General features: G+C 31.9%; 1 protein-coding gene across 1 annotated transcript; it reads right to left on the minus strand.

The window, feature by feature from the left end:
- Nucleotides 1–14,406: 14,406 nt before the first annotated feature.
- On the minus strand, nucleotides 14,407–16,720 carry LOC133797635 (protein RGF1 INDUCIBLE TRANSCRIPTION FACTOR 1). The gene is made up of 5 exons (XM_062235609.1): nucleotides 16,469–16,720; nucleotides 16,146–16,325; nucleotides 15,959–16,033; nucleotides 15,492–15,632; nucleotides 14,407–15,306 (listed from the first exon to the last, which is right to left on the minus strand). Exons 1-5 carry the CDS (start codon nucleotides 16,469–16,471, stop codon nucleotides 14,956–14,958), a joined length of 750 nt encoding a protein of 249 aa, XP_062091593.1. The 5' UTR covers nucleotides 16,472–16,720; the 3' UTR covers nucleotides 14,407–14,955.
- Between the last annotated feature and the right edge of the window lie 6,267 nt (nucleotides 16,721–22,987).

The raw sequence follows: 22,987 nt of genomic DNA on the forward strand, positions 1-22,987 counted from the left end.
AGGATGGGAAATTTTATCTTATATGCATGATAAATTAGTGAAATTTTTTAATATGCCAAATATATGATAATTTCAATTTTTTGGACGAAGATACTCCTAACATTCAAATACTCATTTTCTCTCTGAGTTTGAACTCTCTCTCTAACGTCTCTCATTCTCTCACTCTCTCTCTCATTTTAATCTTGTATATCTCGAAAAAATACCAAAATTTAAAATAAAATCATCTGAAACAGACATTTGGGTAAAAAAAATATGAACCTCCAAAATTTTCGTCAAAATTCAGAGCAGAACATCGAAAAAGCATCGTTTTGGCCAAAAATCAAGTTTTCATGATTGCATCGCAACAGCATCGAAACACCATCGATTTTGCATCGAAAAAACATCGTTTTGGGAAAAAAAAAATTTATGATTACATCACAAAAACATCGAAGCAACATCGATTTTGCATCGAAACACAATCGATTTTGCATCAAAAATGCATCGAAGCACTCTCACTCAATGTCTATTTCTTACTTCTTTCTCTAAGAGAGAGAAAGAGTGAGAAAGTGTGCTTTCAATGGAAAGAATAATTTTTTTTTTGCAAAAACATAAGTCTCAATCCATCACTTTTAAAAAAAATAGAACTATATATGTTTGAGAAGAATGTTCATATTGATTTTCACTTTAAAAAATTTCTCAATCCATCACAAGTTCTTTTTTTTTAGCACATAGAACTCTAACAGAAACACAGTAATATTTTAACAATAAAATATATCCATTATTCATAGTGAATGTTTAGACTAATTTCTTCGGTTTTTTTATAAAGTTACCATCGATCAATATCATCATTGTCTTTATCTTTCTAACCAAACCAAAATTCACTAAATTCTCTAAGGTGAATATTTATATAAGAGAAATTGATACTAATATAAGATTGGGAAAATTTGCAGACAATTTTATGATACATTTTTTTGTATTTTCTACACGTGAATTGTTATCATCTTCATTTTTTTTATATGACTCTACAGATATCTGAAATATACTGTAAATTTTTATAAAATTTTTAATAATTTACACTGTTGAGAATATAGTTCAAACATTTTTTTGTGAGTATGATTTTATATCTTTATATATTATAAATGTGAGTTTAATAAAATTTGTTGGTTTCCATTTGATTTAACATTTTTTATATTATTTTCTAGTAGAAATTACATATTATATGGACTTTTTAATCAACAATACAAAATTATTGCTTTTTAAAAAAAAAAATCAATTTATGGCCTTTTTAACACTTTTCAATTTTCTTATTTGATTCCCATCAAATTGTAATAAGTCCTAATTATGCCATAATCTTACTATTCATTTTGTTTTATTTAATTGTATGGGTATTTATGTAATTTACTATTATTTTATAATTTTTTACAATATGTTTAATAATTTTTTACCCATTTTACTTTAGATTAACTTTACCAAATTTCATACTTACTTTTTGACTGTTACTATTCATCTTCTTCATTTGTTCCTAATTGTTGCTCTTCTTCCACTATAAGAAAGTCTAAAATTAGAGGCGGACTTAGTCCGCCGTTAATATACGGATTATTAGCGGCGGACTACTGGGTCCGCCGCTAATAATGTGGAAATTAATAAATAAAAATTATTTTTTTTATTAGCGGCGGACTTACCAATTATTAGCAGCGGCTAGTCCGCTGCTAATACAATGCCCGGGAAACGAAAGGGTATTAAGTTTCAAAATTATTAGCGGCGGGTATTTTCCCTTAGTAGAGGCGGAAAATCCGCCACTAATACCATTAGCGGCGGGTAAATATCCGTCGGTAATAAGACTATTACCGGCGAAATATTTTAATAGCGGCGGGTCCCGCCGCTAATAGTTTATTACCGGCGGGATTATATTAATAGCGGCGGGTAAATATCCGCCGATAATAAGACTATTACCAGCGGGTTATATTAATAGCGGCGGGTCCCGCCGCTAATAGTTTATTACCAGCGGGATAATATTAAAAGCGGCGGGTCCCTGCCTCTAATAATCTTACATATTGAAAATTTTGCACATCGTTTCGTCCGTCCCTCTCATTTCTCTTCTCTCCCTCTCTCAGACGCACTCTTCTCTCAGACCTCCCCTCTGTCTGAGCACCACCACCGCCCCTCTGTCTGAGACCTCCCTCTCTCTCTCTGACTCTCACTTGTACTGTTGGGCTACGGGGAAGGAAGAGGTCAGAGGCTCCAACACATGTACTCTCTTTCGTTCTCGCACTCTTTGTGTCTTGCTGGTGGCGGCACCCTCTGGAACCAATGTGGTGGCCTTTGGTGTCGACGAAGCTAAGGGCCTCTGGGTGTGCATTGGCCCATGGTTGGGGTCGAGGCGTGTGACGGCGATACACATGGTAAGTCTCTTTTTATATCTCTCTCTCACACACACTCTACCTATCTCTCTCTAACAGGTTTTTCTAATATTTAGGTGATGGTGGTTCATAGTGGGGCTGTGAGGTTCGTGGGTTTGACCATGGCAGAGAGTTTGGCAACTGATGGGGTTTGAACACGGCATGGATTCCATGACAGTTTTCAGATTTTTATGTTCTTAAGTTTGTTATGTTATTTTATGAATTTTTTTTTTATGGTGTATGTTTCAGATTTCACATATTTCAGATTTATGATGTTCTTAAGTTTATTGTGTTGTTTAATAAATTATTTTAAGGGGATTTGTTTCTGGATTTCATATTTTTTAAATTTTGTTTGTGTTTTTATAAGTTGTTTCCTACTTTAATGGTGTTATTATTTTATTTTTTTGTTCCTTAAATTATGTTTATTTATTAGCGGCAGATTATTAGGGGCGGGACTGCTGGTATTCAATAAGTCAAACGAGGTTGACTATTCTTTTATACCGGCGGAGTCCTGTCCCTATTAATTCGCTGGTATTAATAGAATAGTGGCGGGGTGTCAGTCCGCCAGTAATACCCGTAATCACTGACCAAGTATTACCGGCGGAATGCCCTATTATTACCGGCGGAAGCCTCCGCCTCTAATACTCCTTTCTATTGTAGTGTTCTTCTATATCGGTGAGAGGACAACGACAACGGTGTAGTGAACGGCTGATTGCGTCGTTGGCTCCGTCGTTCACGGCGGAGTGGGTCGTCGGCTGTGTTGTTCACGACGGAGGTAAGTATACTGCGTTCATGCTCTCCATTTTTGCTTTTCGGCTTGTTCATTTTCGTTGTCCATTCTTATTCGGGTTTTCTTGTCTTAAGGTTGCAAAGGTTGTCATCGGCGGCGAACAACGGTGTGAGGATTTGATTGCGTAATGTGGAGGTGGAGCTTTTAGGTATCTTCTTCTTCCTTTCTGTGATACTCTTTGTAACTCTATTGTTCATTAGTTTTGTATTTTTCAATTTCAGATACTTTTGAGGGTATCCTATTGTTCCATCTAATTGGATTTTGAGGTAATGTTTAATCTATTGTTTGGATTTTGCAATTTGTATCTCTATTTTAGTACTTATTTTAATGTTGTAGTTTTATTTTTTTTGGGCATACTATCTGTAATGACATAACGATATTGTGCCTTGGTTTTTTTTTTTTTTTTTTGCATTTTTATTTGCCAAATACATTTTTTTTTTGGGTGGGTGTGTTTGAATCTATTTGCATTTTGATGTTTTTGACATATCTATGTTTAGAGTTTGTCATTTTGAATTATGTTTTTAGTATTTAGTTCTTGTGAAGAAGTTTGATTTATATTCATTAGGTTTGTTTGGTATGTATTAGAAATGATTAAAAATGGAGGTAATGTTGGTCCTTTAAATATGCGTCGTTCACCTCAAACTCCAACGGTTCATGTTAACAATGAAGCACCTAACATTTAGGTACTTTGGTTTCTTTAGCTTTCTTGGTTTTACTTTTTTTTTTGTACTATTTGTCTGTATTTTGGTTTGGTTATTTGTTTGTTTTTTCGTTAATTAGAATTATGCTCATATATTTTTTCCTTCGTATTCATAGTTTTTATTTTATGTGTATTAGGGAGGTAATGTTGGTGCTTCATTGTCATGTGGTGCTAGTGGTTTGCGTTATTCAACTCGAGGTAAAGGTTCGTCAAATTTCAAGAGCATAGCTACTGGGACAAAGAAAGATCATGGGAGTAGAATTAAGGTACCTGGTTACTTTGACATGGTCTTCCATGTTTATATATCTGTTTTTTTTTATAAGTTCCAAGTTCCTATGTGTTTGGTAGTTGTTACTCACGCAGTCCTTGGTTACTTTGAAATGATTTCATTTACTTATATGTATTATTTTAATGTTAATTAACCGTGTATTTTATGTTGTCCACTGTTATTTTTTTGATTTTTTTTTATTTCCTGGCTTTATAGCTACACAGTTACTAATTATGTTTAGTGTTTTTTGTAGGTACCTAGTTACTTTGTTGTATTTTTTTTATTTTCTGGCTTTAAAGGTACAAAGTTATTTAATGACGTTTAGTGTTTTTAGTGTTTTCTCATGCGGTCCCTGGTTACCTTGAAATAATTTACTTTACTTATATGTGTTTATTTTAATGTTAAGTAATCAGGTATTTTATGTTGTCCACTGTTATTTTGTTGTATTTTTTTTTCTGGCTTTATAGGTACACAATTACTTAATGATGTTTAGTGTTTTTTATAGGTACTTAGTTACTTTGAAATAGTTTTACCTATTTATCTATGCCTTTTCAAGGATAAGTAACCAATTACTAACAAGTTGCCATGTTTTTTGCAGGATGCCCATTTTAGAATTAAATTTGAGAGGTGATTTGGGAGAAAAGTGCAACAATTGAATAAGACCAGTTTTATAAGTGATATTAAGTCATTTCTAACTTCAAAACAAAAAGTGATGCTTCGAAGAACACCATTTGGTCATTTCTTTGATTTGCCTGATATTACATTTCAAACTCAGTTATTTCACAGTGCTTTGACGAAGGAGGTTCATAAAAAAAAATGAAGATTTTGAGTTTTGGTTTAAGTTGGGTGGTAAAATAGTTAGGTTTTCATTTAATGAGTTTGCCGTCATTACTGGCCTGAAATGTGTGGGTAGTGTTGATTTTAGCATTTTTAAAGATGCTGATTTGAGTCTTAGGAAATTTATTTTTCCTTTGTTTGAAGGTAAACCTAGGAAAGCAGAGAAACTTAGGAAAGATGAGGTTGCATCAGCTTTCAATGATAAAGAATTGCAAAAGAAGGGTGATGAGGTTGTTGTTAAGTTGGCCATTGTTCATTGCTAGGTAGTTATTTGTTTGGGACACAACTTGAGACTCGGGTTCTTTTTTTGCTATGGTTGATATTGATTTTGTTCAGTTGAAAAAGATTGTATTTGGAAAAGTTTTGTGACAACGGATTGGGTGTGTCATGCAATCAGTCTTGAAAAATAGGAATGTCATTTATGATTTTGTCCCTAAGAAAGCATATGAGTTACTTAATAACCATAGTTATAAGTGGTATAGTTTCCCTATTGCTTTCCTTATATGGATTTATGAGACAATTCGTTCTTGTTCTCGATCTTTATGTTGAAGGGTTGATTCCTTGTTTCCAAGGATTTTGAATTGGATAAGCAAGGGATGTGTGTCGTACCTGTATTTGCTTGATAAAGTGCTTTTGGAGGAAGAGGTAACGATTTCTTTTTATTTTTTCGTTTTTTATTTGGGTAACTGGTTACCTATTACAACTATTGTTGCAGTTTGTTTAATTTATTTTTTTCCTTCTTTTAGTATGATGTTAATGCATGATTCCTACCAATGAAGAAATCAAACTGCCTATTTTGAGAGGGTTGTCTTTTGACAATACATTTTTTCCAACAAATCCACCTATTGATGATGACAATACATCATATATTCGTGAGGAACTTATTGTTATTGAATCAGAATTGGTTGAAGTGCAAGATTCCCATAAGTGTATAATGCTTGAAATTTCTGAATTAAAGAAATCTTTCGCAACTGATTCTGCAACTGTCATAACTTTGTTGGGTGATATTAATGCGTCTATGTCTGGTGCTAATGATGCATCTATGGGGATGTAGAGTGTGAAGATCATGTGCATGCTAACACTTCTTCTAAGGTAAATGATTACTATAGTCTGTGTGTTTTACTTTATTAGGTATGTTTTGTTTCTTACTGGTTTTTTTAATAGCTATACATTTGTTGAAATCAACTTTTAGTTTTGAACTTGCAATAACGAAATGATTTATATTCAAAATACAAAATGCAGATATTCATTTCTAGTTTTTTTCTTTATTCATAGCAAATTATGTATATTTATTTAATTTCAATTTAAATCATGCTTTCTAAATTTTTAAGAATGAAGAATTTTTTATCCTAATTTTCTTACCTTTTCTTTTTGCGTTGATAATTGGATTTCTTTGAAAAATTGGTGATATAGTATCTGGAGTTGACTGCACTTGCTGGATATTTGCACTAGCTAATCCAATTTCTTGTATATTTTTATTTTTCTTTATTCTTTATCGACTTCTTGAGGTATTGGTGGCTGGAAAGTTATCGGCGATTGACAATGTTGCCAGAGAATGCACAGACGAGGGATGTGGTTCGAATTTGCGATTGATGAGTTTCTGAAACTGAGTTGATCGACTTTTACTCTTGTGCAGGTGGTCGGAGAGTTGCTTCAGGTTGTTCCGAAGCTTCAAGTTGTTCTTTAATCTTCAAGAAGTTGCTGCATAGTTGATCAGATGTTTGAGGATTGATTGATTAATATTTTGGGAGAAGCTTTTGTTGAATTGTGTTTGAGGAGTTAATCGGAACAATAATTGTGATTTTGCCCCTCTTATTGCTACCATGTTTTGTTTTAAATTTCAGTTGCCTTGTTTGGTTAGTCAACATGTGTTTTTCCCATAAATTCCTAATTTTATTTTAATTTTTCTCATAAATTTTGGGAAAAGTAAATTCCTCGTATATTTATACAGTAATGATAAAAAATCTCATATTTATGAAAATTCTTGTAATAGCATTAGTTTTAAAGTCATCTAAATAAGTTAATAAATTAAAAAAAAAAAAAACTAAACTAAATTCATCTAAATAAGGTAAATAAATTTAAAATAAAAAATAAAATGTAATAAATGAGCCATAATAATTTTTCATCACATATTTTAAAATTTTATATGAAAGTATTTAAATTACTCTATCAATTATGCTTTCAATACTATCACCAAAAAATATCTATGTGCTGATTTATTCTTTTCTTTCTTTTATTAATTATATATTATTTCATTTAATGTATTTTGTTTATCCAAACATATATGTAATAATGACATAAAACATAAATATACATATTTATTATTTTTTCGTTTAATTTTTTTTAATGAGAAACTACTTATTTTAATTGTTCCAGCCATTAATTAAATAATATACATTTATATATAACTTTTTGTTGCCTTTAAAAAAAACTTCAATTAAATAATTAAAATTTGAAACTTTATAAATTCATAGTTTTAATTTAAAACATTTCAATATTTTATTATATTGAATATTTGTTCTAAAAAAATTAAATAAAAAGTATTTAATTTTAAAACTAGAATCACCATGTATAATATATAAATCAAAACATAAAAAATACCAAAATTTAAACTATTACAAACACTAAATTTCAAACTAATAAACAACATCAAATAATTTCTTTTGATACTAGAATGCACCATATTTTTTATTATAAAAAGTACGTTTTTAATATATTCTTGATTTAACGATTTTTTTTAAATAAATAAAATTATCATATTTTTTTCTACTATAGACAATGTTTTGGCTTAATTTTTTTATAATCTGTTTATGTCATTTTTATAATATATGACATTATTTATAAATTTTAAAATTTAATGACAATTAAAAAATATAGTAAAAATAAATTAATATATTTTTCAAATAAAATTAATTAAATGTGCATGGACGTTGTTTTTATCTATAAACAATGTTTTGGCTTAATTTTTTATAATATGTTTATATCATTTTTTTTTTATAATTTATGACATTGTTTCTTTATTTAAAATTTAAATGATAATTAAAAAATATGATAAAAGTAAATTAATATATTTTCCAAATAAATTTCAGCAAACATGTATGTGTGAAACAATTTATTTTAATTTTGTTTTCGGCAACGTAAATTATTCAAAATTTATTAAAAATTTATAATATATTTTAAATAACTATAATATATATTATCATAAACAAAATTAGAATTATAACTATCTAGTTACTTTAAGAAAGAGTGCACCTATACATTTTTATTATATGTAGTTTAGAAGTCCATATAAGATATGAGAGAACAATGCGATAGAGATAGATGAGAATATATATATTTATGGCCGATTTGATTTTTTTATATAAAAAAATTGTCTAAAAGGATATGTTTAATTAGTAGAAAAAGTGAAAAGGTTGGGTCTATTTGAGTACATAGTTTCGATATAACCAGCGAGAAACAACACAACTCTTTACCACAATAGGAGGTTGGGTCGATGCAAAGAGTAAATCAATCGAAGTAAACCACAAAGTAGTAAAATTTTAATACCATGCTTTTTTTCAATTCCAACTATACCACCAAAATTTACAATTTTTTTTTTATTATTATATTATTTTATATTATAAATAAAATAATATAACTATATATTTATTTATAAAATATTAATATAAAAAATAAAAAGACATTTTGTCGTTTGCTAAAATTCCAACAAAATGAAGCTATATTTACTGACACGTTGGAATTAATTCGGTGTGAATTTCACACCAAAACACATATGTCATGACATGGGAGAAGCTCTTAATATTCAACTTGGTTTGTGTTGACCACGATTTTGGCCAACGACGAGTAGACGTCAAAACTATAGTAAACATTCAAGAGAAAATACGACACTGATAATTTTATAGTGGTTTAGCCCCAATATATTGGTTTAGCCCCAATTTTATAGTGGCTAACTTAATTCACTTAGAGTTCTGATATATAGATCTACACTCAAGATCAGATGAACATGTGTCAACTGAGTTTCTTAAGTGTAAATGAAAAAAATAGAGTTTCTCTCTAGAAAATACAAGCTTTATCTCTCTAAGTTCTCAGAAAATGCCCCAAGTAACAATCTCAAAGTTTCAAAACTAGAGAGTTTTTCTCAGTCTAAAAAGATCAAATATCATAAATGATGTCATGAGCCATTTATTTACAGGCTCATGGATCGTACATCAGATATATCCCTTTGACCGGGTCCTTGGTTCTTCCAACAGATTTTAATTAATAAAATATAAATGAATTTAAATTACAATAATATAGCTATTATTTCGGGATATCTCAAAAGATTCCCGCGGCAGTTGAGAATGATTCGGGTTGAAGCTGTTACTGAGGCTTTTCTAAAGAGTCACTAGATGGTAACTTCTGAGATTCTGATCTGTGGACCAACCAAATCCATCCCCGAAGTGACTGATCGGCCAAGACAACTCACCGGTCGACATAGGCAAGCACCTCTCGTTGGCAAAGCACACCTCTGGCACACCTCTGGTCTAGCATGACATATCTCTGATCTAGCATGACACATCTCTCGTCTAACAAAACAATTTACTATTCAGGCAAAACAAATGACTAGTCGGCCAAAATACTCCACTGGTCGACCAGAACATTTTACTGGTCAGTCAAAAAAATTTACTGGTCAGACAAAAATTCTACATGATCAGTCAAATCACTTCCAAACGAGATAAATAATTTTCATGACCAGTAATATCACAACTCCAAAGAGTTAATACATTTATTAACTATTAATGTATCATTGACTATGCATTACCACTTATCATTTCTGATTGACACGTCATCGAACTAAAATTTTGGAATAAGAGCTTGAATAAGAGATTGTGCGCCTCTCCGCTCCTGGAAAGTCTCCCTGTGTCCTTGTCTATCCCCCGTACGCCCTTGATCCTGATCCTGAACAGGTTGAGCGTTTCTGCGGGGAGGTGAATGATATCTTATGGGAGACGGAGGGAACCGTATAGGCGACGGTGGCTGCCTCCCTTGCCTCGGTCTAGAGGGTCCAGAATTTGCCCGAGATGGGTCAGTCGCGTTCGGTGCGCTACCAGGAACCTGAGTCCGAGCCTCGGTAGGAGCTCGGTTATTCTCAGTTCCTGCAGGCACTTCCACAGGTGGATTAGGCGGGACCCGAGCTCGGGTACTCCTCTGGGGCCTAGGAGGAGCAGATGGCTCTGCTGGTGCCGGAGGTTGAGTCGGCCTCCTCGTGGCAGCATCTTTTCGTGGTCGTCCACGGGGCCTCCGGGGAGGAACATGCACGTCCCTTGGAGGAGGGACTTGGTTTTCGCGCGGAGGCGGGGACTGAGCCACCTGCGCCTCTGCGGCCATCCTAGTCAACTCCTCATTCCGTTTGTTGGCTTCTGCCAACAGCTGTTTCAACTGCCGGTTTTCCATTTCTACAATAGGAACGTAACGCTCAGGATTGTAGTACATATCCTCATCCCTCGGTGGAGGCAGTGGTCCCCGGGAATCGGAGGACCCACTTCTCTCCTCAGACCCCGGGTTCTCCATTGGTTGTTTTCCAGGACGCCTTGTGTAGCTTTCATCAGGGGTGTTCTGATTGTTTGTAGCCATGAATCTCTCAGGGATGAATGCTTAAGGCTCTCAATGAAAGCACCAAACCGTTGACACCGTTTTTCGTCAACAGATAAAAGAAGAGCACAAAAACAATGAATGACAATGGCCAAACGAAACAAACAAATCAAACACACGGTTTTTTACGTGGTTCAGCAGTTAAATCTGCCTAGTCCACGAGTCTCTGTTATTAATCTTAAAATTATCTCTGAAAAATTCTTTAGCATGAATTCTCCAGAGTTTTCTCTCAAGGATCAAAATTTCGGTCATTTACAATAGTGCATGGCCTCTCTATTTATAGAGAAGGCTGCAGAATACTATCCCACATATTTTGGGTAGTTACTCTTTTGTGAATAAAATAAATTGCTTTAAATACCTATAATCAGATATAAAAGGAAACGTCCCTGAAGATCAGGAAACGCATAACTGACCAAATAATATCCCACGATTCTTGAGGATTTACATTAATAAATGAGGATTACATCTCATATTTATAACACTTGTAAATATTCAAGGTGATTATCGCGTATCTCTAAGGCTTTAGCATCTCAGGTCTCACGTCATTGTTCGAGCTAATGGCATCTCCCGAGATCACGTGTCTTTTGAGATTGTACGTACATCTAGCTCGAGACCCCCGATCCGAAGTCGTCCCCGAAGATGAGTGTGTTCTCGGAGCTACCTTTCGAGATCGAGATCGTTTCGAGCTCATATATCGTACTTTGCAGGCTCGATATACAATCCTGGAGCATACTTCAATCCTTACAAGACCATTTGTTGCGAATCCAACTTTCGAGGTCATATTTACCATGACTCGAAATCTGGGTATAACATAAATAACTATAATATATATTACCATAAACAAAAAGAATTATAACTATCTAATTACTTTAAGAAGGAGTGCACCTATATACCCATTTTTATTAGATGTACTTTAGAAGTCCATATAAGATATGAGAGAACAATGCGATAGAGATAGATGAGAATATATAGATTTATGGCCGATTTGATTTTTTTATATAAAAAAATTGTCTAAAAGGATATGTTTAATTAGTAGAAAAAGTGAAAAGGTTGGGTCTATTTGAATACATAGTTTGGATATAACCAGCTGAGAAACAACACAACTCTTTACCACAATAGGAGGTTGGGTCGATGCAAAGAGTAAAACAATCGAAGTAAACCACAAAGTAGTAAAATTTTAATACCATGCTTTTTTTCAATTCCAACTATACCACCAAAATTTACAAATTTTTTTTATTATTATATTATTTTATATTATAAATAAAATAATATAACTATATATTTATTTATAAAATATTAATATAAAAAATAAAAAGACATTTCGTCGTTCGCTAACATTCCAACAAAATGAAGCTATATTTACTGCCACATTGGAATTAATCTGGGGTTCACACCAAAACACATATATGTCATGACATGGGAGAAGCTCTTATTATTCAACTTGGCTTGTGATGAACACGATTTTGGCCAACGACGAGTAGACGTCAAAACTACAATAAATATTCAAGAGAAAATACGACACTGATAATTTTATAGTGGTCCAGCCCCAATATGTTGGTAATAGCCTAATCCACTTAGAGTTGTGATATATAGATCTACACTCAAGATCAGATGAACATGTGTCAACTGAGTTTCTTAAATATAAATGACAAAAACAGAGTTTCTCTCTCTAGAAAATACAAGCTTTATCTCTCTAAGCTCTCAGAAAATGCCCCAAGAATGCCCCAAGTAACAATCTCAAAGTTTCAAAACTAGAGAGTTTTTCTCATTCTAAAAAGATCAAATCCCCTAAATGATGTCATGAGTCATTTATTTATAGGCTTATGGATCGTACATCAGATATATCCCTTTGACCAAGTCTTTGGTTCTTCCAACAGATTTTAATTAATAAAATATAAATGAATTTAAATTATAATAATATAGCTATTATTCCAGGATATCTGAAAGATTCCCGCGGTGGTTGAGAATGATTTGGGTTGAAGCTGTTACTGAGGCTTTTCAGAAGAGTCACTAGACGGTAACTTCTGAGATTCTGATTCGTGGACCAACCAAATCCATCCCAAAAGTGACTGATAGGCCAAGACAACTTACCGGTCAACATAGGCAAGCACCTCTCGTCGGCAAAGCACACCTCTGGTCGGTATGGGCAAAGCACTCCTCTAGCACACCTTTGGTCTAGCATGACACATCTCTGATCTAGTATGACACATCTCTGGTCTAGCAAAACACTTTACTGTTCATGCAAAACAAATGACTAGTCGGCCAAAATACTCCACTGGTCGACCAGAACATTTTACTAGTCAGTCAAAAAATTTTACCGGTCGGACAAAAATTCTACATGATCGGTCAAATCACTTCCAAACGAGATAAATAATTTTCATGACCAGTAATATCACAACTCCGAAGAACCAATACATTTATTAACTATTAATGTATCATTAACTATGTATTGCCACTTATCATTTCTGACACGTCATCGAAGTAAAATTTTTGGATAAGAGCTCGAATCTAAAATTTGAAAGAATATAATACTAGTTGGAATTAATGTTTGATAATTAAAATTCAACCCCACCAAATAAAATAAAAAATAATGAATGGTATTCTCCAACCTCATCATTTCATGTTTCTGTCACACGTACCATCTCATAAAGGCTTTTCGTGGTTAAGGTGTATTGGCATATCGCACTCCCTTCCTAATGCCCTATTTATTGTCCGGGAATTTGTATATATAGGTCTTACCAACCCCTCAAATAAATAAATTAAAATATTTATTTTACATTTACTATATTTTTTATTTAATTTTTTTGGGTACAAAACAAAAGTCCAAGCCGAAGCCAGTAATCGCTTGACCCTATTATAAGTAAGGATTATGCATGCCAAAGTATACATATATATATAGAAATATATTTATCTTTTTATTATTAAGCAGTATTGAAAAGAAAAGAAAAAAACTATAAGTCAACAAAAAAATCATGTAAAGAGTAGTAAGTTTCATTACGCTACCTACTACTACACTAACTAACAGCTAAATTACAGAGAGAGATCCAATGTATTAGTCATAAACAGTGAACTTGGGGTTTTGTAACTTTTGTTTTGCCTACCAAAAGAGGCATTTTTACTATTTTGTATAATTACCAGTCTATTTATGAAGTTGCCAAGCTGTCATTGCTTAATATATATTTCTTTTTAAGACCAAGCTCCAAGGAAAGGATATTATGTTACAAATAAATAATTAACCATGTTCCCATATTTCTGTTTTACTATATATATAAATAAAAATAAAAATAAAAGCATTCTATCTAGTCTTCGTTGAACAATGATAAAATATAATGTGTCCTGATTTGTTAGGGAAAATATAAAAATAAAGAAAAAGAAATAAAGAACAAATAGAAAACAAAATACCATAATTGCATGCAAATATGCCATACATTATTAAAAAAAACAGTCCAAAAGAAAGAAAAAAGAAAAATATTCAGTGGCCCACGCAAATCAATGTGTGCCTAATTTTGTTACTTTGTTTAGAATACGTACAAACTTTTTCCGTAGCATAGGTTTTAAAATATACTTGACGATACAAGTTCCCCATAAAAGTAAATTTTAATATGCTCAAAAGAAAATATAGTCAATTGAGTTTCTCTTCTCAAACAAAGCGTCATATTGGAGAAGAAAAAAAAAAGTTGAATAGTAGAATAGGCATGGCTGTTCAATTTTGTCACTACTATGTCATTGGGAACCAAGAAGAGAACACAGGAAAAAACCAAAATAGAAGCAATTTCTTGTGATAAAACATCTTGATCTGGTGTGTAATAGAATGTCCTTATATATCTTCAATTCAATTGTATTAGTTGTTACGGTTTTTAACTAAAACAAATTTAATCATACAAAGTAATAACAATAATAATCAATTTGTGAAATTAATAGTTTGATTAGCTGCCATCCACACAAAATGGACATCATCACCCAAATAAAAGAGTCTCAGAAAGGTAAAGAGAAAATGGGACTTACTGTTTGTTACTATTACTCAATATGACTTTGTCAAGAAAACATAGAAAGTGAGCGGTAACACTAAACAATTTGAATTGGCACAAAATGTACTCACTAAAATACCAATACCAATATACCAAAGAGAGTGAGAACATAAGCTTAATATTATTAAGCTTAGCTCTCTACAAAATTGGGAGGAAGAACTTGTCTTGAGTACCGAAACTACCCTCATGTAAAGAAAATGAAAACAATAATAGTACCAACTATTATATTTCAATTTCAATTTCAATTTCAAACCTCCCTTATCTCTCTCACCACCACCACCACCGCCACCGCCGTCACGACCACCATTAAACCGAGCACAAATTCAGTAAAGGGGAGCCCTCTGTGGATTCCCTTTACGCCGGTTCATCAAAGCCGCCGAAATTTCGGACACTGGCGAGAAAACTGGCCGACACGCCGCACGGTACGCGGATACGCTGCTTCTCTTTTTCCTCACAATTATCTGATCGTCTGTAGCAGCGGTGCAGCTCATGGTCCTGCACCCCACACTGCCGTTCCCTCCTGACCCGGATGATGTTCGGGCCGAACCCGACTGTTCGAGTACCGAATCGGGTGATATTAAACCGTCTTCTGAGCCTGGGTCGGGCAAGGACAAGAACTTGCACTCGAATATGAACTTAGAAAGTCCACCCTCCCTTCTCATTAGGTAATGAATCTGTACGATAACAAAGTTCGATTATTGAGCAAAATTAAGAAGTGGAAAAATTGTTCGGGTTTAAAAAAAAGTGACCCAGATGAGAAAAAATGTGTAAAATTGAGAAAAGATAATAGCTTTCGGATTAGAAGGAATATGCTTTGAGCATTAATATGGAGAGAGATGAAAAGAAGAGAGCTACTGACCTTGCATGAGAGAGAGCAAAAAATGTAAGGGTCTTGAAGGCTTCTGTCACAGGTACAGCAGATATTGCCGGAGCCTCTGAAAGTCCTTGTCTGAGGCCTTTGGTTTAAGAAGACCACTTTAGCACTGTTGGTTGTGTATGACTGCAGAAAATGTTGGAGAAGACCCGTTACAGAATAATTATAAGAAACCCACCTAAATATTATTCTACTTTGAATTCAAACTAATTTACGTTCATAAACTTAATTGGAAAAACATGTAAAATACTTATAACGTGAGAAATACGATACGATAAATCACAGCAATTAAAACATGGGGTTGCTTTAAATTAGGTCTTTTTTTTTAATACTTTCACTTATCTTCTCGCTTTGGTTTTATAATTACCAGCCATGGTCCACAGAAACCCAGAAAGAAAAATCCAGAGAAGTGTAATGATAGGATTTGTACAAAGTTCAAGAATTTTACTTACTTGAACAAAGTCAGTGTCGAATAACTTGGTAGCATCGTCAAGCCTTATAACATCATGATAAACATACCTCCTTATCTGCCATTCAAAACGGAAGAACAAAAAAAAGCCATGAAAACCAAAATTAAAACCTTTGAAATTAAACTTTAAACACAGAAGAAGAATTATGAGCAATTATGTAAAGAAAAACCTGCAAAAGTCGGTGAGAGCGATGAGGGGGCAAACAGTGAGGGCAGATACTGATGCAACAATCCAAGCAGAAGATGTTCTTCTCGTTCTTTTTTGCGTCTTCGTGAATTATGCAAGCGTTGTAGAACTTTTCACCGAGAAGAACTTCAAGCCAACGGGGTAGAACATTTGAAGAGACAAACTATACAATATCAAACAAACTAAATTAAAAATCAATTAATCAAACAATAATAACTAAGAGCAAACAAAACGAGAGAGAAGAGAACGTCTAAATTCAATTACTTTCAGTCAAGATCGAATTTTGAGAAATTAAGAAAAACCCACCATTTTTTTTCTCCTTCTTCGTCTATCAAAGCTTTAGTAAATTTGATTTGAGAAACGCGGTGAGGAAATTCTCTGTGAATTATGGTCAGGGTTCAAGAAGATATTGGTGGAGCAGCCATTAAAAAAGGAGACTGAGAAAGCGACTTTGTTTATGAGAAAGAGAGAGAGAGAGCGGCGCCTGGCAGCAGTTTATACTAGTTTTACTGTACCCAATAAAATTACAGACAAGGGGAAGGAGAGAGAGAGAGAAGAGACGCTGTCCTCATTTATAGAGGTGGCGTGGTCTATAGTACAAAACTATTTGTATTTGTTAAAGAGGGTCTGGAAAATATGTCCTGAAAAATTAAAATTAATTACCAAAACATCATTTTGGAAAAGCTTTTTTTAATTAACATAATTTTAAGTTAATTCTTACATCATTTTTTTTAACAATCCAAGACGAAGACTGTGCCAACTATATTGTTATATGGTATTTAATAAAATAAAATAAAAGACTAATGGAAGGGGTTGTCCTCATTAAGAGCCCATTTCCCCAAAACCCTAAAGCCCTAACCATATGGTTCTCTATGAATGGTCGACTTGTTGGCTCAGTCTCTCTCTCTTTCTCTCTCTAAAACTGTGCTAGTGCTAAATGACAAGACAAGAAGCAGTGGCTTTTCTCATTTCTCGGTGGAAAACGGTAAAAAAAAAAAAAAAAGAAGGCGCAAGTGGGGATTATTGAGCTTTTATTATAAAATGAATAACGAGAATTACTGTTTTACCCATAAGTTCTCATCTACTTCTCATTTCTTTCTGGGGTGAGTAGTAGTATCATATCATCACCCGACAACATTTCAAGAAAATTTGTGTGCAGAGTTTGGACATAGTCCGAGCTCTCCTGGGTAGTGCAATGACATTCTCACAACAAAACAAACTTAAAGTATGAAAAAAAAAATTGATCGTGAAATGAATCTGACAGAATTAAACTAATCAGTTTTAAAATTTTGACAAAGGAATTTATATATATATACACATACAACTATACACTATACAAGTGAATACATATACTCTCTAATCCAGGCACCTTGCCTTAGTGTCTGTGGTGCTTGTTACCAGTTCTTTGTTAATTGATCAATTACCACTTTATTATTCACTTACCCATAACGCTATTAATAGTTTTTTTTAATACTTTTATCGTTTCTCGTTTCATTTAAAAAGAATCACGGTGAATCACTAGAAGCCCTATATAATAACTATTGTTATATGTTTAAATTTGCTAAATTTTGAGAAATAGAAGATTGGAGGAATATTATTAGGATAGAAAATTAGTATTGGAAATGAAGAGACTAATTACAGTAGTTGAAAGAGTAAGAAAGAAAGAAAGAGAGAATAGGGTAAGGTGTGAGCCTAGGGTAGGCAAAACAAAAAGGAAGTCTCGTACGCGATTGCATTGGCATCGGCAACCGCAGCCTTATAATATAAGCTTTTAGGCCAACAACAGCAGCAATAGGAACAGCAACAGCAGCAGTGACCAGTTATCCCTCCAGTGATCGATCAGCTCCAGTTTCACTCCTTATTTGTATAATATCATATTCACCACTGCATTAGCGCCATCATTGTTGATAATCCAATCCAAATCAGATCACATCAGATATCTCGTATCTTTTATTTCCTTTAAGACTCAACTCATACTCATTAAATCTCCCTCTAGCTATCTTTTACTTCTTTAGGAATGCATATTACTGTCATCTTTTTTAAAAGAAAAAAAATTATTATTTTTTATATATATGTATACGTTTGTTATGTGTAAATCTTTAATTATCTATTTATTTACAGGGAAATGATTACATGTACCTCATATTCGATATTTGATATTATAGTTAATAAATATATATAATTTGTAGCTTATGATTGAAAATAATTTAATTAAATTAGTAAATTTTATTTTTTAAATTTGAATTTAGAGTACTAAATATGTACAATTTTAAAATATAAGATACTAACTGTGTATGATTTTAAAATATAAAGTATCAAATATGTATGATTTCAAAATACAGACACTAAATAAGTATTATTTGTAAATACAAAATAAGAAGATGATACTTTAAAAAAAAAAAACACAGAATACCGAGTAGTTACTACTTTATTTATATATTAATTTTAGTAAGAAAACGACGGTGCTTTGGGAAGAAAGGGCAGTTCTGACTTTTGGATGCATGAGATGAGATGAAAGAGGTATGTCACTTTATGAAAGAGTTGATAGTGTCCTCACGTGACCTACTTACGTTTCTTCATAGCGATTAGCGAGAGCAAGCATGTCACGGGCCATACTGCACTACACATATTTTCAAACCCATTTTCTTCTTAATATAAATATATATATATATATTTTTAATGAGTTATTATCATCATTTATTATTAGTCTAGTAGAATCATTTAATTTTGATACTGACTTATTATAATTATACATGTACGATACACTAATGAAATAAAAACGTGACACAGCACAATTAATTGTTGCAATCGCGTAACTTTGACGAACCATCTTCTAGTCCACGATACAGATTTTTCGGTTCCAATTTTTCTTAAATCTCAAATTAAAATAATACATAACTTGCAACATGTAATTTTTGGTGAATTGAAGAAGAATGGAACAAAATAATTAGAAAGGGAGCACCGAGTTATCATTTGAAGAGAAAATATTTATTTTATAAAGACGCATAAATAAATAAGATAGTATATATCAAGTATTATAGTCGTCTTACAAAATAATGATATAATAGTTATATATATTAAAAATATATATAGTAATTAATCTGTTAGTATAGGATTTCCTCTATGTACTAATATGAAGTTGAGATTAAAACATGCAATATTTATCATTTGCTGTGGGTTGAGCTCTGGCACTAAGAAAAAGTATTAGTTTAGAGAGAAAGAGAAAGAGAGCGTTGGAATTTGTTAGGCTAAACTTATGTTTTTGGCTTTTCGCTTTTGGCTTTTGGGTTCTCAAAGGCTCCTTCTCAAAAAACTATAAAAACTATAAAGATTAGAGTACTCAGAGTACTCCCATCCGGTGCTCTATTTCAACTTTTAAAATACCTCCCAAAAACACATATTTTTCTATTTTACCTCTAAGTTTTACATTTTGCCATACATTAGATTCTCTATTTTTTTCTCTATATCATTTAAATATTATATTTTCAAACATTTTTTTTTCATTTCAAATATTTTTTATAACTATCAATAATATCATAATATATTTTAATATTATAATATTGGGTTAAAGGATGAATAGTATACATTAAATATAGCTTGGTACTATAGCTTTATGTAAAAATATTTGTAAAATACATCATCCAATGTATACCCATTTTTGTTAGTTTTAGCTATTTTTTACATATTTTTGTAATATAACTCACCCAATGTGAGTGCTCTCATAATTGATGTTTTATTTAAAATATTTTTTCAAAATACACATTTTTCTATTTTATTTTTAATTTTTACAATATACCAGCTGCTTCTCTATTTTTTTTTCTCTATATCATTTAAATACTATAATTTTAAATATTTTCTTTAACTATCAATAATATCTTTTAACATTTACATAATCTACCTATATATCATATCACATAATTATATTATAATACTACCCATAAAAAAATAACAATAAAAATTTATTAAAAAATGAAATATAATAATATTGTAAAATATAAATAAAACTCGTTTACTAGATATATAACTATATATATATAAATATATAAAAAGAGAAAGAAAAAAAGAGAATATATATTTATTTGTGTATGTGATTTTATGTGTGGTGTGAATAATGTAAGAGCGAATATGAAAAGTTAATATTATATGTTTACATAAATAAATAGTGTGTTATAAATATAGCTATGTACTATAGATGAAGGTAAAAAATTTTGAAGGATAAAGCATCCATTGGAGACTCATTTTAGTATATTTTGGTATAATTTTACCTATTTAGTTATTTTATATCACACATTAAAAGTGTTCTTAGCTTACCTTCAAAGAGCTTTTTAGAGTCGAGTGTTAAAATGTATTGAAAATACAGCCAAACTCTAAAAAAGTGATTTTAAGCTTTTAAATGCCCTAAACAACTTTTTGAAAGCTTAGTCAACCAAATCCATCCTCGATAATCTTGAGCTTAAGTCTATCATTTAATATTGACATTGATGTCTTTATATAAGAAAACATGGAGTTTCAATAACGATTGGATCTGATATAACATTTAGGGTTATTTTAAATTGTTTGATCAAGTCAGACATCGTCGTATTAAATGTGACAATATTGTGTTCATTCAATGTGAAAAAATTATGTCAAGTAAATCTAGTTATAATTTACTTCAAGTTGTGTTTAGGTAGCTTTGTTAGAAGTCACATTGGCATACAAATGTCGAAATTTTGACCTTAGAGATCTTGAGGTTGAGTCGACCTTGAGTTGTCTATCCAGCAAGAAAAATGGAAAACAGCCACGTCTTTTTTAGTAGGGGTGTGCAAAAATGATCCAATTATATAAGAATCAACCACCAAAATTTGGATATCCAATTATGATTGGATCAGATCGAATTTCGAAGATCCAAATTAATCGAAACATTGTTGGATGATATATGTAAAAATCCAATACAATTGAACTGATCCAATTGTAAATATACTTTTTAAAAATATATTTATTTATTTAGAATTATGCTTATAATTTATGTTGTATTTATATGGTGTTGTATCATTTTGAACAAATTGGTCTTTTTATATATAATATTATGAAATATTTGAACAAATTTAGCTAAATAAAGGCTCAAAAATATTAATAAATGGATCTAATCCAATCAAATACAGAAGTGGGGGAACACATCCAACCGATTGAATTGATCCAATTCAATGGATAATTGGATCAGTTGTAAAAATCCAACATCTAATAGATGATTTGATTAGAATAGATAGACCTAAATCCATTGGATGTGATCCAATGAACACTCCTAATTTTGAGATTTCAAACATCCTCATTTTGTAATTATAGCATGTTAAGACTAGAGATTTGTGACTGGCCTTAAGTTGACCACATTTTACAATCTATGGGATCTAGGCCCAAAGTACTTACGGAGGTCCCTCGAGCTCAAAGTTCTTGACGGACGAGTCCAGCTTGGATCCTTAAAAAATTACCCAATAAAAAAATTACTATATTCATCCCTCCATTGTCAAGTGCTTCTATAATTGTATCGATCTTCATAATTTTTTAGCTTTCCATCATTTATACTTTCCCTCTCACCTTCCAAGCATAACGATTAAAAAAGACTAACTACATAGTATTACAATTTGAGGGGGAAGAGCCACTAGGATTAGGACTAGGAATAGGATTGAGATTCCATCTTAAAACTCATTGGTATTAAGTAGAGTAACCATTTCCTTTATAAGGATATTGTTCATATATATTTCCATGCGAGACTTTTTTCACATCTAATACGTCTCCTCATGTTTGGGCCTGAAAGTATGTACATTATGAACGAATTTAGATACAACACGACCGAACATGAATATTTGATAGAATGTCACAAGGCCCGACTCAGGAAATTTGTGAGAATATAGGACATCACAAGGCTGGTCGGAAACTTTGTGTGTATACACGTCGTCCGAAACAAGTCATAGAATCCAACACGAATCAACATACATTGGAAAGGTCCCAAACCGAGGTCAAGAGCGAAGTGCAGCAGAAGTCGAATATGCTCTTGATACCATATTACAATTTGAGTGGGAAAATGTCACTATGACTAGGATTGTGGTTCCATCTTAAAACCAATTGGTATTAAGTGGAGTAACAATTTCCTTTATAAAAATATTGTCGTTCATATATATTTTCCATGTAAGACTTTTTTCACATCTAATAGTATGAACTGTGCTTAGTGAATTAGTATATATTTGCATATCTCAAAGCATCTTTAACGGAGTGCCAAAAAGTTGGTGCAATGCTATATTTAACACATCTTACAAAAAGTATAACTCAAATGGTGTTCCGAAAAGTGTGCCAAATTTGGCACATCAATAAATGCTACTTTTTTATTTACCATATTGTTACTAATTATTATAATTGAGTAGTTGACAATTAATGACTAATCATATATCATTTTTTATTTTTTTTAATAACAAATTTCTTGGAGTACATAATTTCAATAATAAAAATTAATAAAAAGAATTAATTTTTGTATGTTCTCAATATATATTAAATAAATTATTAATTTTTTTGTATTAATTTGCATCTTGTGCATTGTAGCACAATTGTAAATATTGACCCAAATATAATATTAACTAATTTTTTGTGCTAAATTTGGCACAAAATTCACATCTTGCATTAGAGATGGTCTCACAACATAAAACTAAGAAAAATAACACAACACAAATTATTATTCAACTAAATTTTTAAATAATATATCCCCACAAAAAAATCTCTAATGAGAAAAATGGAAACTATGTCTATTCCGGAAATTCTCTCATTATTAATTTCTTAAGAGCATCGTCTAATAATGAA

Source organism: Humulus lupulus, chromosome 8, assembly GCF_963169125.1.
Source record: "Humulus lupulus chromosome 8, drHumLupu1.1, whole genome shotgun sequence".
Lineage (NCBI taxonomy): Eukaryota > Viridiplantae > Streptophyta > Magnoliopsida > Rosales > Cannabaceae > Humulus > Humulus lupulus.

Coding starts and splice junctions, on each gene's coding strand:
- LOC133797635 (XM_062235609.1), bottom strand. Junction 16,034..16,145: donor GCTCTCACCGACTTTTGCAG/GTTTTTCTTTAC, acceptor TTTGAATGGCAG/ATAAGGAGGTATGTTTATCA. Junction 15,307..15,491: donor TTTGCTCTCTCTCATGCAAG/GTCAGTAGCTCT, acceptor GTTATCGTACAG/ATTCATTACCTAATGAGAAG.